Source organism: Neoarius graeffei, chromosome 5 (genome assembly GCF_027579695.1).
Source record: "Neoarius graeffei isolate fNeoGra1 chromosome 5, fNeoGra1.pri, whole genome shotgun sequence".
Lineage (NCBI taxonomy): Eukaryota > Metazoa > Chordata > Actinopteri > Siluriformes > Ariidae > Neoarius > Neoarius graeffei.
This window is the reverse complement of record NC_083573.1, coordinates 66,630,127-66,645,838: the sequence shown is the minus strand read 5'-3', so window position 1 is coordinate 66,645,838 and position 15,712 is coordinate 66,630,127. Positions and strand designations below refer to the sequence as shown.

Below are 15,712 nucleotides of genomic sequence, written 5' to 3'. Positions count from 1 at the left end.
ACCACTACACCACCGTGCCGCCCCCTTTTAACAATAGACAGTGTCACAAAGCAGCTTTACAGAAATCGACATGTAGATTTAGATCCCAAAAGAAGAAGGGAAAACACAAACTGCTGAAAAAGTTAATGCTGACACCTTTCTGTTTTAGCCAGCATTAACTTTTTCAGCAGTTTGTACTACAGTAGCTCTTCTCTGGGATTGGACAATATGGGCTAGCCTTCGTGCTCCATGTGAATCAGTGAGCCTTTGACACCCATGATCCTGTCGCCGGTTCACTGGTTGTCCTTCCTTGGACCTCTTTTGGTCAGTACTAACCACTGCGTACCAGGAACACCCCACAAGATGTGCCGTTTTGGAGATGCTCAGACCCAGTCATCTAGCCATCACAATTTGGCCCTTGTCAAAGTCAGTCAGATCCTTACGCTTGCCCATTTTTCCAGCTTCCAACACATCAACTTTGAGAACTGACTGTTCTCTTGCTGCCTAATATATCCCACCCCTTGCCAGGTGCCATTTTATGAGACAATCAATGTTATTCACTTCACCTGTCAGTGGTCATAATGTTTTATATATGTGTGCGTGCGTTTTCTTGTGCTAGATCATGTCTTTTCTATTTTGGCTCTTTCGCAGCTCCTTATGGAATCCGTGAATCAACAAGGAGAACCGGTTCCCACAAAGAGATCATGTCTCCTCCTGAGAACTTGTAAGTCTATTATGTCTCTCTCAATTCATTGTATTGCAGTTAATTAACATCAATTTGCTAGTTAACTGATGAGCCAGGCATCAAATCAAAGTGATGTTTGAACTCTTACAAAGCTGTGGATTTTCTTTAAAATTTACACTTTTAAAAGGTTTCTGACGAAATAGTCCCTTATAAAGGATTTACAGTCTGTTTTATAGTGCTCTGTAAAATCTAGTGTTGGCTACAGCATAAAACGTAGAGATCCATTCCCCAGCTTTCATGCACCAAGGATTTAAGGAAACATGCATTTAGATATTTAGCAAACTCATTATGTTAATAGTTGTAATCAGCTTCTTGTGAAACTTGCCTTGCCTTTTTGGACTCAGTCTAACATTAGCCAACTTTCCATCCAGTGAATTTTGTGTGAAAAATATTTTAGGAATGTGAAATGTTTGCCAAAGTAGGCAATGAAAAAGGCATTTATCTGTGCTGTTTTTCTCTATTTAACTTCAGAGGATAATTTTTTTTTTTGTTCTATGAAATGTCAAGAATAACCACAACTGAAATATTTTTGTCAGGAAAAATACTACAGTTAGTGTAAAATTATGTGCGGCATGTTTTGTAGTGGCATGTGGCATCATTTATTCGGTTTCTTTCCTACAACAAGCCAATAAAACACACCAACGGAAAAACTAAGAAAACGGTGTGTTTGCATATCTTGTTGTTTTGATTTTGCTTGTTACTTTTTATATTCATTACTGACTATATCTTTATTTTATGTACTTTATGTACACTCGTGAAAAAAATAAGTACATCCCATGGAAACTGTAGACTTTTCTCAACATATTTAAACAAGCAAACATTTCACCCTTTTGATACAGTGCCTACAGACAACGATGATTATACTTGAACAAAACAACAAGGAAAATTAGCTCTCTTTCAATCATTTATTCAACAAATATATCAATAGATGTAATATTCTTCTGTGGAGAAAGTAAGTACACCCTTGGCTTCAAGAGCTAGTATTGCCCCCTTTAACAGAAATAACTTCTTGTAAGCGTTTTGCATAATTATCCACCAGTCTCTGACATCGGCTTGCTGAAATCTTTGACCACTCTTCCATGCAAAATTCCTTCAGTTGCAAGATGTTTGTGGGTTTTCTTGCATGTACTGCCCTTTTCAAATCTTCCCACAACATTTCAGTGGGGTTCAAATCTGGGCTTTGACTAGGCCATTCCATAACCCTCCATGTCTTGGTGGATTTGCTCGTGTGTTTAGGATCATTATCTTATTGAAAGGTCCACCTCTGGTTCAACTTCAACTTTTGAACAGATGGCTTCACATTATCTTCAAGCACTCTTTGATATGATTCAGAATTCAAAGTTGAATCAATGAATGTAAGATTCTCAGTCCCTGAGGCAGCGAAGCAACCCCAAACCATAACATTTCCACCACCATGCTTCACAGTTGGTATGAGGTTCTTCTCCTGAAACGCCATTTTTGGTCTGCGCCCCACATGCGTACTCTTACTGTGGCCAAACAACTCTACCTTTGATTTGTCTCTCCAGAGCATGTTATTCCAAAAGGCCTGGTCTTTGCTTGTGTGTTCATTGACAAACTGTAGTCTTCCTTTAACTTTCCTAATGTACAGCAAAGGCTTTTTCCTGCACACCTCCCATGCAGGTCAAATTTATCCAATCACTTTCCGATTGTAGATGTATGTACTTTCACACCAACAGTTACAAGAGTTGCCTGCGGATCCAGTGATGAAATTTTTAGGGTTCTTGAAGACAACTTTTAGCATCAAATGGCCTGCTGTTGGGCTGAATTTGCTGGGGCAGCCAGTCCTGGAAAAATTGGCAGTTGTTTGAAATCTACACCACTTGGAGATGATTTTCCTGACAGTGAAATGATTTATTTCTAACAATTTGGAGATCCTTTTAAATCCCTTGCCAGATTCATAGGCATCCACATCCTTTTTTTTTTTTCTGAGATCATTAGAGAGCGCTTTAGATCTTGGCATGATGACACCACACACCTCAATAACAAAGAAAACACCAGACCCTAGATGTCAGGTTTAAATAAGACGGGTTCTACCTGCACCTCCACCTGTAGGACGTACTAATCAGTGGTACCTAATCTGGAACATTTGATTCTAATTTTATGCACTTGAATGTGTGATGAATGTAAGGGTGTACTTACTTTTTTTTATTATTTAAATTATGAAAATGACTACAAAATGTCGATTTTATGTGTCGTTTGTTGGCGTATTCTACCTTCAATTGCAGGCATTGTATCAAAGAGAATTAAATGTTTGCTTATTTGAATATGTTGAGAAAAGTCTACAATTTCCATGCGATGTACTTATTTTTTCACATAAGTGTATGTATGATGCTGTATAAATGAAGTTCTGTGTATTAATGTGCTGCTGCGTTTTGTTGTGCTGTGCAGTGATGGCGAGAGTCATGTCCCTGTTTCCATGGAATACCATCTAAGTGACATCTTTGCTGACCTCCTGAATTTTGCAGCTCATCACTTGGTCCTGGGTGGACGCCTGGTTTACTGGCTACCAGTTTACAGACCAGAGTATGTAATAGTTATTATTCTACTTCGCCTACAGGAATACTAAAATGTTAACATGTCTGCAGTCTATTTAGCATTGGTCAGAGTTGAACTGGCCGTGTTGATGTCATTCGGCTCCGCAGTCAGCCACTTTTAGTACAAACCTTTAGTTTTATTGCAGATGTTTCACTAGGGGGCAGCGTGGCACTTTGTGAGAGCTGTAACCTGCATGATAATTATGAGCTTGCTCACTTTGACCTGCTGAGGCCTGCTGCCTGTGGAGCAGGTGGGAATAAGGGACATTCCACTCTGCTCCTGCAGATGCTGACTACACACAGCCGTGTCCATTCGGCCACTGATTACAGGGCTGAAGAGCAAAACTGAGGAAGAGGGAGGTGATCTGTTTTACAGTCAGCGCTTACCTCATCTGACATATGCAAGCCACCATCAATAGATTGTTTTTTCTTTGTGGGGAAACTCTTTTCTTCAGGCTTGCTGACTCAGACAGTAATATGACAGGCTTGTATGTGGTCTGTTTATGTAAAAAAAAAATGTTGCATGTGAAAGTGCTGTTTACTGCCTGTCTGAAGAATTATAATAACAGAAGTATGACACATTTCTCGTCATTCAGGGAACGGAGTCAGGGTTAATCCTTCATAATGCATGTATAGATTAAACAGAGTCATGCTCTAATTTAGGGATGATATGGGTGTTCTGTTTCAATTGACCTGAATGCGTGAGGCTCTGATGACAGACATAAAAGGATTTCAGTAAGAGCCGTGACCACACAGACCTCACAGGAGGTCAAGTTCCTGACGTATAGGCAGTTGGAACGTTGTCCGTTTTTACACTATATAATCTTTTAAAGGTGGAGTCAATGATTTTTAGGTTGGTAATATTTGATGAAGTTCACCTTATATTCATGCAGCTTTTAAAGAAGTATTTGATCTGGGGGATAATTCCAGTCTCTATGGCACACCAGACTCTGTAAACAGCCAAAAACAAACAAATGATGGGGACCACCAATATCCAGCCAATCAGGACATTGAAGTGTTTCGGCTTGCCTATCAAACATGTTATGTATCAGTTGAGAGCACTCCCTCTTGGGCATTAGCATTCAAGCCTTCTATGGCTATGGCACGGGAGGGAACACCAAAGAGACAGGCTCGATTTGTTTGAATTTACATCTGCCAGAATTACTAAGTGCACCTTTAACTAAAGTTGCACTTAACTTATTTTCCTGCTGTGTCAAAGTAACATCATCATACTGGAACTGAGCAGATAAGAAAAGAAGAACAGGAGGTCTATAAGTAGTTCTTACTCTTACTGATGATCTGCAGGGTCTCTTTGACAGACTGTATCTAGAGTAACTGTGTGTAGCAACACTGTTGTTTATAAACAGCAGTGTCTAAAGACTGGACGACTGCCACAGAAATGTGGTGCTGTGGTGCCACTGGGAAGCCCACAGTCAGTTCGGGAATCAGTGGACTTTCCCCTCAGGGAACACAAAGGCTTGGCCACTGAGCTCACCATCAACCTCCACAGCAGTTGAAGCCAAACAAAACCCAAAAATAAATGTCGTTTGCCGATCACGGCAAGTTCCCTGATGTGCCCTTCACATGTTTAAATTTAAAAATAAAACTTTATAACAACAGTTTATCCATTTTGAAAGTGATGATATTGCTAAAATAGGCTTACCTGGCCCAGTCATTTGCACTGAAACTGAATATCTGCTTGAAACGTAACTGGATCAATAGTACACTGTTTATCTTAGTAACACAGAGCCATCAAATAAAGGCTTCTAATTCTAAAAAAAAAAATTAGGAGGCGCCACTGTTCTCTCTCTCTCTCTCTCTCTCTCTCTCTCTCTCTCTCTGTGTGTGTGTGTTCACTGTTTCAGATGGGTTAAATGCAGAGAAAAAACTTCACTGTGTTATAATATGTATGTGACAAATAAAGGCTTCTAATTCTAAAAATCTAAGCAGAAATTTGTTGTAACCATGTGATTTTTACCGGCAATATAATACGCCAATCAACAGACTCCACTTTTATGAAGCTTAAATCTAATTTGGCTAGATAACACACATGCAGTACCGACACACATATAGACGTGGACAGATTTTTTCGTACCCTTACAATTCATTGAAACAATGCTTTATACCTCCTGAAAAGTAATAAAATTAAAAGTAATTTTCTCATGTATACTTGCATGCCTTTGGTATGTCATAGAGTAAAGAAAAAAAAATATGAAAAGAAATGATTTTATTGTTTATTTTACAAGGATATTCTAAAACAGCCTGGACATATTTGTTGCTCCCTCTAGAAAAGATTATAGTGATATTTCAAACTAATTGTTTAACCTTAATTAGCATCAGAGGTGTCCTTCAATCTTGTAATCAGTCATTCACTCTATTTAATTGGAGAAATTTGCTATCGTCACTCTGCCATTTGGTATCGTCGTGTGCACCACATTGAACATGGACCAGAGAAAGCAGAGGAGGGAGTTGTTTGAAAAGATCAGAAAGAAAATTATAGACAGGCATGTTAAAGGGAAAACCTATAAGACCAATTCCAAGCAGATTGATGTTTCTGTGACTACAGTTACAAATATTATTAAGTTGTTTAAGTTCCATGGGACTGTAGCCAACCTTCCTGGACGTGACTGCAAGAGGAAAATCGAGAACAGGCTGAACAGAAGGATGGTGCCAATGGTAGAGAAAGAGCCAAGGACAACTTTCAAAGAGATAAAAGTTGAACTCCAAGGTTAAGGTACATCAGTGTATGATTGCACCATCCAACACTTTTTGAGTGACTGCAGGCTCAATGGAAGAAGACCCAGGAGGGCTCCACTGTTGGAAGAAAAACTTAAAATATAATAAAATAAAATGAAAATAATTTAAAAAAGCCAGACTGGAATTTATTAAAATGCATATTGACAAGCCACAATGTTTCTGGAAGCATGTCTTTTGGACAGATGAGACAAAACTCAAGCTTATTGGCAAGTCACATCAGCTCTATGTGCACAGAAGAATAAATGAAGCTTTTAAAGAAAAGAACACCATACCTAGTGTGAAACACAGAGGAGGCTTGGTTATGATTTGAGGCTGCTTTGCTGCGTCTGACACTGGGTGCCTTGAGTCTGTGCAGGGCACAATGAAATCTCAAGACTATCAAGGCATTCTGGAGCGAAGCGTACTACCCAGTGTCTGAAAGCTCGGTCTCTGTCACAGGTCATGGGTCCTCCAACAAGATAAAGGACGGGAAGGAGCAGTAGCCTAGCCTAACAATAAGCAATACCGAACAATGTGCAATATAATGTGCAATATAAAGTGCAATATCTTTCCTGCTTCCCCCCCCCCACATACACACACTTACCCTAACCCCACTTCTCCCCCCTTCCTCTCTTCCCCATATCTTATTCTTTTATATTTGTATATGTAAATACTTAATTTATTTTAATTTATCTAGAAGCTTTTCTCTATTTCTTTTCTCTGTTTATCTGTGATGATGATGCTGGAATCTTAATTTCCCTGAGGGAACCCTCCCAAAGGGGTCAATAAAGTTTTATCTAATCTCTAATCTAAAGACCCAAAACACACAGCTAAAAGCACCCAAGAATGGCAAAGAATAAAACATTGGACTATTCTGAAGTGGCCTTCTATGAGCCCTGATCTGAATCCTATCGAACATCTGTGGAAAGAGCTGGAACATGCAGTGTGGAGAAGGCACCCTTCAAACCTGAGACAAGAGTAGTTTGCTCAGGAAGAGTGGACCAAACTACCTGTTGACAGATGCAGTCAAGTCTCACTGAGAGCTACAGAGAGCACTTGTTAGCAGTGATTGCTGCTAAAGGTTGTGGAACAAACTATTAAAGGAGAGACGCAGAACCATGGCCTCACTTTCGTTTATAAATGCCTTGAGACCTCAAGAATGACACAGGAATAGTTTTAAGTGTTAACAATAAATCTCATCTCATTATCTCTAGCCGCTTTATCCTGTTCGACAGGGTCGCAGGCAAGCTGGAGCCTATCCCAGCTGACTACGGGCGAAAGGTGGGGTACACCCTGGACAAGTACAATAAACCTAATATAGTAATTTTTACGATTAAAGTGATTCATATAGGTAGCGGTCTAAGTGAATGACCTTGACGTCCGTAACGTCACAGCAGGAAGTTTATCGGTCTCATCGCCATTTCCGCTATACTAAAAAACAGAGCTGACTGCAACTCCGATCCTCCGTTTTGAGCTAATTTATCGCCATGCCACGTAGATGTGTTGCTGGCCAGTACAGCAACACGACAGAAGGTGGATTTATGTTGCATTCATGGCCCAAGAATGTTCAAACTGCAAAGATTTGGACGCGTTTTGCCAGAAGTTCACGGGCACATTGGGCAGCTACGAAGTGGTCTCTCCTCTGCTCTGCACATTTTACTGAGGACTCGTACGAGACCTCTGATCTGTTGAGGAGTGTTGGCTATAAGCCTGTATTGAAAGAGGGTACAGTACCCACAATTAAATAAAACTACAAGAAAAGGAAAGTATTTATTTATTTTATTTATTTTTTAAAGGAAAGTAAGTTCAGATGCACCAGTCCTCCTGGAGTGTGAGCCAAGGGTTGTTGGTAAAACTGGGGACAGAACGGGACGTGACATATTATCACTTGGGCAGTGACCTCCCAACAGTTGTTGCTAAAACCGGTGACATCCCGTCCCGGGTTTTAGTAATTGCCTGAGCCGAGCAGTAATGGCGGAGTACTCAGTATGGAGAATGAGTGGAGCAGCCGTCTGATTTCTCTGCTGGATATTGCTGCCATCTCACCCTTACGTGGAAGAAGCAAATGAACAGAGAACTGAACGAACAACTGAAAGTTAGATTGTTTTGAAACAATCAGCCACAAGATCGGCCTTCAAGAAGCGAGAACACAGACGGGTAAGCTCCGACTCTCATTTGGATACAAAACAACAAAAACAACACGTTGTTTACCTGCAATTAGATTAATACATGTAACTTGTATTGTGTGTTTAAGTTACCGGTATAAGATTTAATTTGCTTCAGAATGTGATTGTCTCAGTTCATCTGATTATTTAATTAGCCTTTTACGTTTTATCAGTGAAAATGCATGCATGTACATGTATGTTGCATGTACATGTAAGTTATAACACCTATCCTGTTTTAATGAGAGTCAACCCACAATCAATGAAGTCAAATCAGTCTTAGTTGAGCAAGTCGGTAACGGTATTTCTTACTTTCACCATAAATTTTTATTTATATGACTTTGGTCTATAGCTGTCAAAGGCCTCGGCTTTAAAACCGGTTACCGCTGTGACGTCACGCGCTCAGGGCTGGCTGGCTCAGCGGGGCAGTTCGAATGCCAACTTTGCGGTCGATTTTAACTCTCAAAAATATATATTTTTTTATTCCCATTTATACAGCATACAAGAATCAAGGATGGAGATACTATCCACTCAGAAATGTATTTAAAAATAAAAGTTCTGCGTATATCCTTTAAGTTAAGGGTACCATTATTTTTGTCCATGCCATTTTCATTTGTTTTGTTCTGTAAAATCTTCAGTTGAGTCAAAAATCAAAAGCAAAGTCTGATTCGTGTTAAACATGGAATAAGCAAAGATGGATGCCATTAACTTTTGTCAGTTTCAAGTTATTTCAGAGATAATTGTGGGGCTTTTTTTGTTTGTTTGGTTTGTTTGTTTGTTTGTTTGTTTGTTTGTTTGTTTGTTTTTGTTTAAGTGGAAGAGTATATACAAATTTATCAATGTCCATTGCCATAGTAACACAATTCTTGCTGTTGAAAAAGATTATTTTTCTCAGTGAATCAAACCAAACAAAAGCACGTCACCATAAAAGTACAAGGAAAAATTAATTTTTGAGGGGAAAAAGATATTGAGTAGCCAGTGATGTAGCGTTTATAGGCAACAAAAGGCTCCCAAAAGGGGTGTGTGTGCGTGTTCACTGCTTCAGTCTCATCTCCTTATCTCTAGCCGCTTTACCCTGTTCTACAGGGTCGCAGGCAAGCTGGAGCCTATCCCAGCTGACTACGGGCGAAAGGCGGGGTACACCCTGGACAAGTCGCCAGGTCATCACAGGGTCACTGCTTCAGTGATTGAGTTAATTTTTAGAAGAAGAAGAAATAGCCTTTATTTGTCACATGCACACTTAGGCACAGTGAAATTCGTCCTCTGCATTTAACCCATCTGAAGCAGTGGCAATGAGCACACACACATACCCAGAGCAGTGGGCAGCTATGCTACAGCGCCCAGGGAGCAGTTGTGGGTTAGGTGTCTTGCTCAAGGGTACCTCAACCCAAGGCCACCCCCATGTTAACCTAACCATATGTCTTTGAACTGTGGGGGAAACTGGAGCACCTGGAATAAACCCACGCAGACACGGGGAGAACATGCAAACTCCACACAGACAGGTCCCTGTCAACTGCTGGGCTCGACCCAGAACCTTTTTGCTGTGAGGCAAGTCAAGTCAAGTTTATTTGTATAGCGCTTTTAACAATAAACATTGTCGCAAAGCAGCTTTACAGAATTTTAACATAAAGTTCAATTTAGCAACACTGCTAACCACTACAACACCGTGCTGCCCACATGATTAACACTCGGGCATCTTCAGGGTTGTTTACAATAATTTAGAAGCAATGTATCCACTAGATCTCTGCCTCGGTAAGTGTAAGCGTGTAAGTGACGTCACGATCTTGGATTCTCTCGCATAATTTTTACTCTGAGTGCGATATTTGAACCTCGGAGAGAGTGAGATGTCAGCGCCCAGGGACATTGTTTTTCTTTTAAAATAAAATCTATAAACAGGATACAGGTACAAATATGAACAAGTGAACATGTCTTGTAGGATACTATCTGTCAGTATAAAGAAGTTTATTTTTTGGCATGGACGTCGTTAGGTCCATTTTAGGGGGGCTTAAGCCCCCCTAAAATGTTCCCAAGCCCCCCTATAATTTTCAGTGTCTAGCTACGACACGAATACAATTATCGTTATGTTTCCCAGCATAGCCAGGTAGGCGGGCATGTGCGGTTCAGGCGGGAGCTGTATGTTATTAGGCCTACTTGCTGTAATGTTACGTTCCTGAGGCCAGCAGAGTTATTAAGAGAAGAAGAAGACTTAATTCTCAGTGAATGATACAGTGAACAAGAGATTGTAAGTTGATGTCAGTCATTGTTAATTGCTTAACGTTACCTACGTTTATCTAAGGGGATGAAAATGTGATGTTGTAGGCTACTTGTCCCTTTTAACATTATGGCAGCTAAATTGAACTTTATGGAAAATGTTAGCCAATGTTAGCGTGAACAGTTAAACTTGACAGCTTTCTATATTCTGTCCCATCTGTGTATTGGTATGTTCTTCAACTATTGCAAGTGAAAACTAAATGCCATTAGTTGCAATAGTTATGGCGAGAGAAAATTGAATGTGTCCTTTCAATTCATTGGCTAGATGGATATACGATGATTTTTTAAGAGAGTGAGTGAGGAACAGGAGAGTGACAAGGGAGCTGATGCTGAAGAGGTCTGCGTGATCGAGGTCAGTAAATGTCAACAGAGAAAACAGGGCCGAGTTCAACCAATGCACTGTTTTGAGACGGTTTGATCTAGGCCAGTAATTGAATGAGGTAGCCTATTTGGCCGCAACGTAGTAGCTCACAACGCTTTCCTCGAGTCAAAGATGACAACGCATTGCATAAGAATGGAAACTGTAGGAAAATATTTCAAAACATTGTGACCGCATTGGCCTTTGCAATTGGCTTCTGAGTTTGTTTTCTTTCGTTTGGTAGGTGTGTCAGAAGTCACCATATCAGCACTGCTGTGCAGGCTATCAAAAATGCACCAAATTAAAAAGACAACATGCACAGTAGGCTATCCACCTCCAGTTGAATGATATAAGAGTGAAAATAAAGTAATCCCCATATTTATATGCCTTAATCAAGCTTGGATAAAAGCAAATGGCAAGCGATGGCCCACTCAGCTGCTCCTGTCTGATCAACGCCTTTAGATTCTGATAAATGTTCTTCAAGTAATGAATAATTGACGAAGCCTATGTAGGAGCAATAAAAAAAATTTTGGCGCGCGCGCATTACTGAACACACTCCTGGGGCTAAGCCCCCCCCCATCTCTCAATCCTAGTGACGTCCATGTTTTTTGGGTTTTGTTTGGGTTTAAACACCTCAGTGCAGAGGAAGCACAGCCTCTACCATGCATTAACACACAGTACAGCTTCTTGAACTCTGCTCGTTTTCCACTTTATTGATGTCAGAGATGTTGTAATGTTCCAGCTACAGCAGCATTAGTCTTGGCCAGTACTGACCAGAACATACATGGTCAATGCTATCTCATGGTCTAATGCATTTTTCAAGAAAACAAAAAACTAACATCAGCTTTTTCTAAATACACAGGCTCATGAACTTTAATTTCTCCTGCCATGTTTTGTAAGCCACCAGAACTCCAGAAATGTGAGTCAGTGTGATTTTCAGACACTACGGTGAACATGTCTGAAGTGAATTGCACCACGTCATATTGCCTTATTTAATTTACTGGATTTGAAGTGTTGTGTGTGTATATGTTACAGGTCAGAATTGTAGGTCAGATGGAATTTTTTAACCTACTGTAGGTTAGAATTTTTAACCCAGTTCATAATTTGCTACTTGTATTAGGGAGATTTACTATATCTAGGGTTAGGTTTAGGATTTGGGAAGACTTTGTATTTTAAGCTACTTGATGATGTAATAAGACTGAACTCATTAATAATAAATTCAAAATATTTTTATCACTCCTTTCATCCCAATCATTGTTGGTTAAGGTGTTGGGCTAAGAATCAGAAGCTTCCAAGCTCAAATCCCGGTTAAGTATGAAAAAAATATACATCAAAAAAAAAAAAACCTAATTAGATAGATAGGAATAGGTAGACAGACAAGAGGAAATACTAGGTTGGTGTAGACAGAGAGGAAGTGGATGGAAGAGAGATAAAAGAAGTGATGGAAAATAACTTTTAAGGAGCTGAGATAAATTTTACCTAGGTTGGAAATTATGAACTGGGTTAAAAATTTTAACCCAAGTCAAAAAAAAAATTTATATATATATATATGTGTGTCTATGTGTCAGCCCTGTGATGACCTGGCGACTTGTCCAGGGTGTACCCCGCCTTTCGCCCGTAGTCAGCTGGGATAGGCTCCAGCTTGCCTGCGACCCTGTAGAAGGATAAAGCGGCTAGAGATAATGAGATTTTATATATATATATATATATATATATATATATATATATATATATATATATATATATATATATATCGCCTATGTTTAATTTTTTTTTTAATCTGTAACATATACATTAATATTGGGTTAAAAGGGTGATTTTATTCATCTTGGTGTGTTAGCTAATCATTTTGGCGTATTTACAATACACTATTCATGTAAATGTTATTACATCTTGTGGTTATAGAGAAAATCACATCAATGAACCTGTTATCATTTAACCAAATTAATTGAACCGTGTACATATTATTTCTAACAACTGATTAAAGATGAGTGGTGAGCCTGTTTGGCAGCAGTTGTCAAAGATCTGCAGAGTCCTGTAAGCTGTACAAGGTAACACAAAGCAAAAGTATGCAAGCTCATAAATAGTGTGAAAGCTTTTCTCTCATCACTGTTGTCTTAGCCTTCACTGTTTAATCCTAACAAACACTGGCTCAAGTAAAATATGTGTGGCCCTTTAAACAACACGGGCACCACAAGACTTAAAGCCTACTGAATGTAATCCACACAAGTTCTGACTTAGTCTTATTAAAGCATCCAACAGCAGTGCTGGATGGCATCAGTCCACTCTGACTCACAGCTCTATATTCTGAAGAAGACCGGTCAGCTGATTTCTATAACTGGGTCTCTAGAGCACGCTTTCCCGGAAAGAAGGCATGTTTAATATTTCTCCTAGGTGACAGCAAGAGTACCACGTAAACCTCTGAATGGAGGTTGTATGTGTGTCTTTCATTGGGCCTTAGAAACACTCTCTGGGGTTAGGGGTCACTGAAAGGGAAGAAAAGACCTTGTGAATTGTACATGTTCATATAAAACACAAATGGGGTGTTTTGTTTTTGTTCATACTAGCAACTGACAAGTCACTTGTATTGCTTGTGGCTTGGCGTGTAGTGACTTACTGTGGTCAGTTGTAGGTCAGGCAAGGGTTTCTTTGTTTGTTTGTTTGTTTGTTTGTTTGTTTTAGTTCCTATGAGATGCTGTATATAGCTTAGAAACCTGATGAGTTAAACACAAATGAAGTAATGCCTCAATATTTCTGAAACTTGTGTTTGCTATACGGTGGTGCTTGAAAGTTTGTGAACCCTTTAGAATTTTCTATATTTCTGCATAAATATGACCTAAAACATCAGATTTTCACACAAGTCCTAAAAGTAGATAAAGAGAACCCAGTTAAACAAATGAGACAAAAATATTTTACTTGGTCATTTATTTACTGAGGAAAATTATCCAATATTACATATCTGTGAGTGGCAAAAGTATGTGAACCTTTGCTTTCAGTATCTGGTGTGACCCCCTTGTGCAGCAATAACTGCAACTAAACGTTTCCAGTAACTGTTGATCAGTCCTGCACACCGGCTTGGAGGAATTTTAGCCCGTTCCTCCGTACAGAACAGCTTCAACTCTGGGATGTTGGTGGGTTTCCTCACATGAACTGCTCGCTTCAGGTCCTTCCACAACATTTCGATTGGATTAAGGTCAGGACTTTGACTTGGCCATTCCAAAACATTAACTTTATTCTTCTTTAACCATTCTTTGGTAGAACGACTTGAGTGCTTAGGGTCGTTGTCTTGCTGCATGACCCACCTTCTCTTGAGATTCAGTTCATGGACAGATGTCCTGACATTTTCCTTTAGAATTCGCTGGTATAATTCAGAATTCATTGTTCCATCAATGATAGCAAGCCGTCCTGGCCCAGATGCAGAAAAACAGGCCCAAACCATGATACTACCACCACCATGTTTCACAGATGGGATAATATTCTTATGCTGGAATGCAGTGTTTTCTCCAAACATAACGCTTCTCATTTAAACCAAAAAGTTCTGTTTTGGTCTCATCCATCCACAAAACATTTTTCCAATAGCCTTCTGGCTTGTCCATGTGATCTTTAGCGAACTGCAGACGAGTAGCAGTGTTCTTTTTGGAGATCAGCAGCTTTCTCCTTGCAACTCTGCCATGCACACCATTGTTGTTCAGTGTTCTCCTGATGGTGGACTCATGAACATTAGCCAATGTGAGAGAGGCCTTCAGTTGCTTAGAAGTTACCCTGGGGTCCTTTGTGTCCTTGCCGACTCTTACACGCCTTGCTCTTGGAGTGATGTTTGTTGGTCAACCACTCCTGGGGAGGGTAACAATGGTCTTGAATTTCCTCCATTTGTACACAATCTGTCTGACTGTGGATTGGTGGAGTCCAAACTCTTTAGAGATGGTTTTATAACCTTTTCCAGCCTGATGAGCATCAACAACACTTTTTCTGAGGTCCTCAGAAATCTCCTTTGTTCGTGCCATGATACACTTCCACAAACATGTGTTGTGAAGATCAGACTTTGATAGATCCCTGTTCTTTAAATAAAACAGGGTGCCCACTCACACCTGATTTGTCATCCCATTGATTGAAAACACCTGACTCTAATTTCACCTTCAAATTAACTGCTAATCCTAGAGGTTCACATACTTTTTGCCACTCACAGATATGTAATATTGCATCATTTTCCTCAATAAATAAATGGCCAAGTATAATATTTTTGTCTCATTTGTTTAACTGGGTTCTCTTTATCTACTTTTAGGACTTGTGTGAAACTCTGATGATGTTTTAGTTCATATTTATGCAGAAATATAGAAAATTCTAAATAGTTCACAGACTTTCAAGCACCACTGTACATGAGATGTGCTAGCTTCTTCAGCAATTTAAGCATGGCTGGGTGTAATATGTATGAACTACATACACTCACCAGAGGCAAAATCAATTTATGCTATATAAAGTTTCATGTTTGCATCTCATACAGTAATTCAGGACCAATTGCTGGTAGGAAGTAAAGTTGTGAGTTGGAACTTGAATGAAGCTGAAAGAAATGTCAGACCACATACACCAAAGGATTGGTCCACAGAATCATTCAAGCCAATCTCATATATATATATATATATATATATATATATATATATATATATATATATATATATATATATATATATATATATACACACACACAACTGTTCAAAAGTTTGGGGTCACCCAGACAATTTTGTGTTTTCCATGAAAAGTCACTTTTATTTACCACCATAAGTTGTAAAATGAATAGAAAATATAGTCAAGACATTTTTCTGGCCATTTTGAGCATTTAATCGACCCCACAAATGTGATGCTCCAGAAACTCAATCTGCTCAAAGGAAGGTCAGTTTTATAGCTTCTC

At 39.4% G+C, this 15,712-nt stretch overlaps 1 protein-coding gene across 4 annotated transcripts in view; it reads left to right on the top strand.

Moving 5' to 3' along the window:
• trmt11 (tRNA methyltransferase 11 homolog) overlaps positions 1–15,712 on the top strand; it is a 48,427-nt gene that overhangs the window by 9,246 nt on the left and 23,469 nt on the right. For all 4 annotated transcript variants that reach the window (XM_060920663.1, XM_060920662.1, XM_060920661.1 and 1 more), the window contains 2 exons: positions 631–703; positions 3,134–3,268. In XM_060920663.1, coding sequence (XP_060776646.1) covers positions 631–703; positions 3,134–3,268 — 208 coding nt within the window. The remainder of the gene's footprint in view (positions 1–630; positions 704–3,133; positions 3,269–15,712) is intronic.